General features: G+C 40.8%; 1 protein-coding gene across 1 annotated transcript; it reads right to left on the bottom strand.

Annotated features, from left to right (window-relative positions):
* Positions 1 to 7,368: 7,368 nt before the first annotated feature.
* LOC147906226 (serine-type endopeptidase inhibitor) lies at positions 7,369 to 7,988 on the bottom strand. The gene is made up of 2 exons (XM_087385679.1): positions 7,877 to 7,988; positions 7,369 to 7,679 (listed from the first exon to the last, which is right to left on the bottom strand). Exons 1-2 carry the CDS (start codon positions 7,947 to 7,949, stop codon positions 7,501 to 7,503), a joined length of 252 nt encoding a protein of 83 aa, XP_087241805.1. The 5' UTR covers positions 7,950 to 7,988; the 3' UTR covers positions 7,369 to 7,500.
* Between the last annotated feature and the right edge of the window lie 530 nt (positions 7,989 to 8,518).

Below are 8,518 nucleotides of genomic sequence, written 5' to 3'. Positions count from 1 at the left end.
ATTCGGGGAGAGAGATGAAGAAGCTAACACGAGCCAGCATGAAGTTTAAGACCAACCACAAAAGGGAGTCCAATTGGACACTATATAGTTAACGTAGTTCGCAATGAGGCAGAAAAGGTATGTAGCTTTGCCAGCTTGATTATGTGATTCAAAGTCAATATAATTCTGGGTTCAATTTTAACAACAAAAATTATAGCTTTGTCTTCAACTGGTAGGGAATAAAAAATAGGGTTTAGGGTTTAGGGTACAAACCCCAACTGATTTTTTTAATTTTAAACTCAGGCTATCCTGCATGCATACTAGGCATGTACATGGATTTTTAGCCTAAAATATTCCCTAGAAGCTGACATCGTGTGACCCGAGCCTTGTTTTTTCAAAAACAGGGCCCTATTTGCACAATGTCGAATATCATGCTTCGTGCGACCAAGACCCTATTTTTGAAAACTGGTCGCACGATGTCAATATATAATGCTTCCAGGGCATATTTTGGGCTGCAAATCCATGTACATGCCTGGTATACATGCATGATATCCTGGGTTTAAAATTAAAAAATTTGGTTGGGGTTTGTACCCTACATTATATTTTTTATTCCTACACTTAAAATTGAATAAATTTGACTGTCCACTCCCACAACCCCACCAACTTGCCCCTGCCACTCCATTTGTGGAAAAAATTAGGGTTATGGTTTTCTAACATAGGGAAAATAACAGGTTTATAGTTTTTATTCAGCCCATAGGGAATACAATTAGCTTTAGGGTTTTCTCACACAACTGAAAACAAAAGTTGGAGAGTCTAAAGAATTGGAATTGACAGTCAACAACTTTGTGATGGATGTGCGAAGCAATGGTGAAGTTTTATAATATGCCTACGGAGGAATGCAATGGTACTCTGAAGATTGGACTAAAGCTTGATGAAAGTGAGGTGGTCAAAGGTCAAAAATTAGAAAGAGTTGGTTTGACAATGATGAATAGGATACCGGACCTTGAAATTGATCTTGATGATGCAAGATAGTTCAGTGTGCAATTAGAACAGGAAATTTGGTGGTTGCCTGCCTTTGAGGTATGATGGAAATTTGAATTTTAATTCAGTAATGTTAAAAGGATTAGAATATTTTGAAATAACATGTGAGTTTTTTTTGCAGGTGCCGAAAGAGTCACATGCAAAGTGTGATCAAAGGTCATAACAATGGTGAGCTACTTGAAGTTGAGGGCTATGCATAGATCCTACCGAGCAGAATGGCATCTAGCTATTGACCTCAAGACTACTAAATGTATGTTTAATGTGGCACATGGAGCAAATACAAGCCATCCTTGTCCACTGTGCATGCAAACGAGAGTACCTGCAAAGGGTGCTAAAAGGAATCAAAAGCAATGGGCCTCTAAACTTGTAGATATAGATCAAACTAAGGCACAGATAGGGAAGCTCCAGGGAAAGATCCATCACATGGAGCCCAATTCTTGAAATTCCTCTTGAATGAGTACACATTTGTGTGCTTCATGCTATTGTGAGAATAATTAAAAAGTTGGTGCATCTGTACATCATTGGTGTATATAACTTGAAGCACCAATAAGAGAGTGAGAGGACGACTGCAAGAATTGAAAAGGTTCTTTTAGATATGGGACTACACTCTGGGCAAGTAAAGATTACAAAAAATGAGAAAAGATCTGGAAAAACAGGCAATGTTTCTTGTAAGCCAAGCTTTGGTGGTGTTAAGGCTTTAAAATTCCTTTCTGCTGCAAAGAAGAAGAATGACGAGCTCAAACGCACTAATGAGTTGATGTAAGGAGAAAGTTACACAATGCCTATTGTGAATGAGGGAGAAAGGGACAAAAAAGATTGGAAAAGTCTCGAGTGTGGTTAGCTCTTAATAGCTTGGTACCTTTACTACAAAAGAAAAGATTTAAAGATGATGATACACAGTGTTCATCAATGCTGTGAATGACTTTAGCTTGCACAGTGTTCATCAATGCTGTGAATGACTTTAGCTGGAACATGGAGATAGCTTGGGGAAAGAATCATTTCACACAGTACATGGTAATCTCTAACGTGGGCATTGAGATGTGCATATTGAATGGTCCTATATTTACTACTTTGTTTTTCTATTTGGCAGTACATTTTATATGCTCATGCACCATACATTGCATGGAATTATGGAAGCATTGGAGTGTGGTCCACTTAGGGCATGGAAAGATTGCATTGGCAAGCACCTTGTGCATATAATAGAGCGACCCAACATGGGGGTGGTAGCACTAAGTCAAGCCCAATGGTTCAATTGGCTCAATGGTGGTACAGGCATATCAAAATAAGAGCAATTGCAACACTAGCATTCAAAGAGTCTTGTGTCCCATGCAGTGCAAGATGTTAATTCGGAACATCAAAGAATAATGTACAACTCATCAAATGCAAGATAGAATCATGCAAGGTATTGTGCAACCTGTCATAGACAAGGGTGCATATGGGTGGAGATAGATGAAAATGATGGTGTAGATTCTTCCAATGTGGCCATGCATAAGTTTCAGAATTTCTTTGTAATTTTAGTTATGTGATTTGCAGTAAAGCCAATGTATAATGGCCATGATTTGCAGTACAAATGAGAAATTTGGAGTTATTGGATATTAATTATAAGTATTTAGCTCAAGGTTGTACCAATTTTACTTTCTTTAGAGTTTTTATTGAAAATAAATATTTTTTAAAATTAGGGTTTTGGGCCCTATATAAAAGAATGGGTCCTCATTTTCATTTCATTGTTTAAAGAGCTCTCCACTCCCACACCACCTCCCACTTGCCCCTAACATTTCCACCCTTTCTCTCACACCCTCACCCTTTCTCTCACACCCTCACCCTTTCTCTCGCACACTCTCTCCATCCCCCATGGCCTCAAAGCACCAAGGACACTGGCACAGCAAGACCCACCTCCAGACTCGAGATAGAGAGTGATAGCCCCCCCGCCTCTCCCCCCGATGATCCCCATCGAAGGGAGGAACTACCATTTCGGAGGCCTGAGAGGGAGCAAGGGGCATGCCCGCAGACATAGGGATAGAGAAAAGTGCAAGAGGATCATGATACAAAGGCCGATGACTCAGAGAGCATAGAGGAGGAGCACGAGAAAGAGCAATAGCGAAGGACAGAGCAAAGGACTAAGTCAAGAACAGGGAATTAGCCTCCATGCCCAAGGACACCCAACTCCAGGTCTAGGGCAAAGAAACCCTCCACATCCAGGTTAGAGGCCCTCCACATCAAGGGCAAAGAGGACCTCTTCTAGTGAGGTGATACAGATCCAAGCCGAGAATGTGGCACTTCGGAAGATCAGAAAGTTTCAAAAATCCATCGATCTGCTTATCCCGATGGCAAGCTTTGCAAGGGTGGTACACGAGGTCATGCAGGACCTCAACAATAGCCCAATGTACCGGTATTACAAGGGTGAAGTTGTGGAGGCTCCATGGCATATTTCTAGAGACGCCTTGCTTATCATGTAGCATGCAGTTGAGGCCTACCTACTAGTAGACCACATGGATGACACCCAGCTGGTTGACATCCATAGGAAAAGGGTCATTGTGATCACCAAAGACATACAATTTATTGTCCATATTAGGAAGCCCAAGGGCACTTAGGGATGTTGTATATACTCCTTGGGTGATAGTTAGAGTTCATATACTTTGCCTTTGGGCATCAGTCTTGTATCGGCCTCTTTTCAATATAATAAAGTGTCTTTTTTTGCATTGTCTTTGTATGTTCAATCTCAAATTTAATTTCATTGTATTTGCAATCTATTAATTTACTTACATGCAATCTCAATTTACTTACATATAAAATGAAATAATAAACATCAAATCTCAATTTACTATCGGGAGAGGGGTGGGGGCTATCACTCTCTGTCTCCAAGTCTGGAGCTGGGTCTTGCTGTGCCAGTCTCCTTAGTGCCTTGATCTTGGTCCTAGCCATGGGGGATGGAGAGAGTGTGCGAGATAAAGGGTGAGGGTACGAGAGAAAGGGTGGAAATGTGAGGGGCAAGTGGGATGTGGTGTGGGAGTGGAGAGCTCTTCAAACAATGAAATGAAAATGAGGGCCCATTCTTTTATATAGGGCCCAAAACCCTAATTTTTAAAAATACTTATTTTTAATAAAAACTCTAGAGAAAGTAAAATTGGTGCAACCTTGAGCTAAATACTTATAATTAATAACCAATAACTCAAAATTTCTCATTTGTACTGCAAATCATGGCCATTATACATTGGCTTTACTGCAAATCACAAAGCCAAAATTACAAAGAAATTCTGAAACTTATGCATGGGCATCCACATTGGAAGAGTCTACACCATCATTTTCATCTGTCTCCACCCATATGCACCCTTGTCTATGACTGTTTGCGTGCCACCTTTCATGATTTCTTCTTGCATTTGATGAGTTGTATATTCTTCTTCGATGTTCCCAATTAATATCTTGCACTACATGGGACACTAAGGACTTTTGGAATGCTAGTGTTGCAGCTGCTCTTATTTCAATATGCCTGTACACCATTGAACCAATTGAGTTAACCACCAAATCTTGGCTTACAAGGAACATTGCCTGCTTTTTCGGATCTTTTCTCATATTTTGTAATCTTTACTTGCCCAGAGTGTAGTCCCATATTTGAGAGAACCTTTTCAATTCTTGCAATCATCCTCTCACTCTCTTGTTGGGGCTTCAATTTATATGCATCAATGATGTACAGATGCACCAACTTTTTAATTATTCTCACAATAGCATGAAGCGCACAAATGTGTACTCGCTCAAGAGGAATTTCAAGAATTGGGCTCCATGATGGATCTTTCTCTGAAGCATCCCTATCCAGTGCCTTAGTTTGATCTATATCTGCAAGCTCAGAGAACCATTGCTTTTGATTCTTTTTAACACCCTTTGTAGGTACTCTTTTTTGCATGAATAGTGGACAAGGATGGCTTGTATTTGCTCCATGTGCCACATTAAACATACATTTAATAGTCTTGAGATCAATAGCTAGATGCCATTCTACACGGTAGGATCCATAGCCCTCAACTTCAAGTAGCTCACCAGTGTTATGACCTTTAATCACACTTGGGATATCGGTTTGGTCAAAAAACCACTTGAATATTGAATGTGACTCTTTTAGCACCTGCAAAAAAAACTCTCATGTTATTTCAAAATATTCTAGGTCTTTTTACATTACTGCATTAAAATTCAAATTTCCATCATACCTCAAAGGCAGCCAACCATCCAAATCTCTCATTGAACTGTCTTGCATCATCAAGCTCAACTTTAAGGTCGAGGATTCTATTCATCATTGTCAAACTAACTCTTTCTAATTTTTAACCTTTGACCACCTCACTTTCATCAAGAGTACCATTGCATTCCTCCATAGGCATATCATAAAGCTTCACCATGGCTTCGCACATCCATCATAAAGTTGTTGTTGACTGTCAATTCCAATTCTTTAGACTCTCCAGCCTTTGTTTTCAAAGTTGATGTACAACATACATGCTGGGGCTCACTAACTAAATCAAGTATGCCCAAATTGAGTGCATGCATGGCCTTATCAACATGAGTTGGTTTAGGAAATGGGGCTTTAACTTTTGCTCCCACAGAAAGACATACCGCTTTTTAAACTCTTAAATACGAGCCAATATGCCCTTGTACTTATCCCTGTAGTATCACAAACTCCCTGTGCACTAGTTGCATTGAAATTCTCCACAACTTTGTTCATTGGCTCAGATGTTATCTATGAATTTAGACTTTTGAGTTTTGGATGTTGTATAATAGACTCCAACATTTTTTTTGTAAACACTTCACCCATAGCACCATTGTATGTTTGATAATCGAAAATTAGCTTTTGCAACTCGGCCACGAACGCTAGATTGAGCATATCGATGAGCACGCCCATGACATTGATGAAATTAGGATCACTGAGATTCATGCAAATGGCAAAAGAATGCTTCAAACCTTCGATCATATGATGAGCCCTGAGAGGGCCAATGGATTCTCGAAAGCTGCCAAAATGTTGAGCACCTACAGTCTCAAAACTTGAGAATCAGTCAATCGTCGAACTCTAAATTTCTTAGAGAAAAATGCTCCCAATTTCTCATAGAAGCTCACCAGAGTCATGCAAGCTCCCTAGAAGATGAAGAAGGCATGCTCAGAATCGTCAATCCCATAACTTCTTTCTCCATCGGCCCACAAATCTTCATGCTAGACGTTAGAATTTCTCCCGCTGCTTGCACATCCGCCACCATCTTCTCTGCAACATCGCTGCTATAAAAACTTGCTCTGCTATCGCTCTCAAGGTCTTCGCCAACGCTTTGTTGAAGCAAATGTTGCTGCCTGCACATCTGCCACCATCTTCTCTACAACATCGCTACTGTAAAACCTTGCTCTGTTATCGCTCTCAAGGTCTTCGCCAGTGCTTTGTTGAAGCAAATGTCCTTGGCTTGAAGCAGGGTTCCATTGGTACCAAAAACCTCGCTCAATCCTTCGTTTGAGAGGATGAAAGATGCATACGAATTGACTGAATTTGCCCAATAAGGGCACACTTTGAAGCCTTCCTTTGCGAGGCATATCACAGGTTGGAAGAGAATTTCCCACGGCAGATGCCCGTGCCGCTGCCACACAAGATGCATGCCAGCTACCTCACTAGGAACAGCTATAAACAGAGCTCCTTTGACATGCGAATCGGAATCCTCATCATATATGTTCTATTTGACATGATTTTCAGTGCCGCAGCTTAGAATCATTTCACAACCCACACAGAGAAAATCCAAACCTATTGATGAAGACTTGAATGCCAATCAATTGTAGCGCACTATAGCCTTTCCATGAGAAATGATTCAAAAAAGCTTGCATTGTTGTAGTGATGATCTTCACGCCCCCGCTTCCTGCCAATGCTGCCAAGAATTCTCCATCCTGTTTCACAACATCGTTTGTGATCCCTTCTATAATTGATTTCCTTCATCCATTTTGTGTGAAATGAACAATCCCGTCGAGAAGATCAGGCTCATCAAATTCGAAGGAATGGAGGAGTGATGCGAGGTGTGCATGGTCATAGTGAATTGTACGTGGCAAAGAAGAGGGCATAGGAGACCACGAAGACGAAGTTGAGGGTGGCACGACCCATGGAGGGAAGGAAATGGGTGGGGGAGTGTTTATGGACGAAGGGAGGGAGGCTAGCGTGAGATGACGAAAGGGAATGGATGAGACAGTTTGACGGAGAGACATTTTCTTCATTCAAGAACAAGAAGACATGAAAAGCACCGTTTGATTTGGATGCAGTTTCTTGAATCATTGAAAGAAAAAAAAAATTTAAACATGACACGTGGCTTAACGAGAGGCCAGATTTCATTTTTATGTCATAATTAAACATTGATTATTGCTTTAGCAACTTTTGACGTCGTTAAAGAATGTAAGGTAAAGTACAATGTGAAATTACAATACAAAGTCCAATCTCACTGGAACAAGTTTCGATGGTTTTATTTTTGTTTTGAATTTCAAGTACTAGAAGCCACACAAAGAGACGCTGCCATCTGTAAGGTGCTGTTCGCAACCTGTCGCATTTGGGTAAGCGCGGTGCAGAAAGCAGCAATTGCACGCTCCGGTGAGTTGCTCGGAGCCTGTGGAGTTGCAAGTGCTGTAAGCTACACTTTGGCAGATGTCAGGACAAGGGGTGACGATACCTGCAATCAAAGGAAGCATTGTTACGCTTAGGATGCGCACGGAACGACAAAGCATCGACAATTTACAAAACCAACAAGCTGGATGGAGCCTGGAAGATGGGCAGAAGAGAGGAGCTCCAAAAATCACAAGAACTTTCGCGATCCTAACTAGTAATCAGAAACAGAACTCTATGGGTGGAATCACACACGAGGATTACCTGATGCCGGAAAAAGTAGGGGAAGCAGCACTAAAACTAGCACCAAAGGAGCGAGTGGCCGAAGGGCGCCCATGGTTGCCGAATTCAGATGCTATTATGCGGGTCTATGAGGGCGTTGGCCACCTTTTTTATCGCACGCAAACTGTGTTTTCTTGTTCACATGCAAATTAACTTAGAAAGCTTTTAGAAAGGGCCTTAAAACAAGGTGGGGGAGGGGCTTTGTGGAGTCTAAGGTTTAAGTGCCACATGGGTCAAGAGCATCGCTACCGCCCAAGAGCAAAAAGTTTATTCCACCATGTGGAAATTGTAATGGCTAACCCATTCCCATATGCCAAACAAATTTTATTCAACATACGAAAGCCTACAAATGCTAAAATAATATCAATTCCCAAAAATATCATTTCAAATTTCTTAGCCTACATTTGGGAATTGTAAAGCCTATAATTTCTAACATAATATCAATTCCCATAAATATCCTTTCAAATTTTTTAGCCTACATTAGTGCAATCCACAAATTTGATGCCATAAAATGATGACCACCACATTGAGTTCAAAAATAACCCCAAAGAAACAAGTGCGGTGTAGTTTGAGTTCTTCCTCACTCAGATTATATTCTACTTAAGATAGGAAGGACTTGTTTTC

Source organism: Dipteris shenzhenensis, chromosome 1 (genome assembly GCF_047967505.1).
Source record: "Dipteris shenzhenensis isolate YYH24624 ecotype China chromosome 1, Dip_SZ_1.0, whole genome shotgun sequence".
In the NCBI taxonomy this organism is placed as follows: domain Eukaryota; kingdom Viridiplantae; phylum Streptophyta; class Polypodiopsida; order Gleicheniales; family Dipteridaceae; genus Dipteris; species Dipteris shenzhenensis.
This window is presented reverse-complemented; position numbering and strand designations above follow the sequence as displayed.

Excerpts from the sequence above, each read along its gene's own strand:
- LOC147906226 (XM_087385679.1), bottom strand. The coding sequence starts at position 7,949 with ATGGGCGCCCTTCGGCCACTCGCTCCTTTGGTGCTAGTTTTAGTGCTG. Across the intron at positions 7,680-7,876 it reads CCTACTTTTTCCGGCATCAG|GTATCGTCACCCCTTGTCCT; the intron begins GTAATCCTCGTG and ends CTTTGATTGCAG.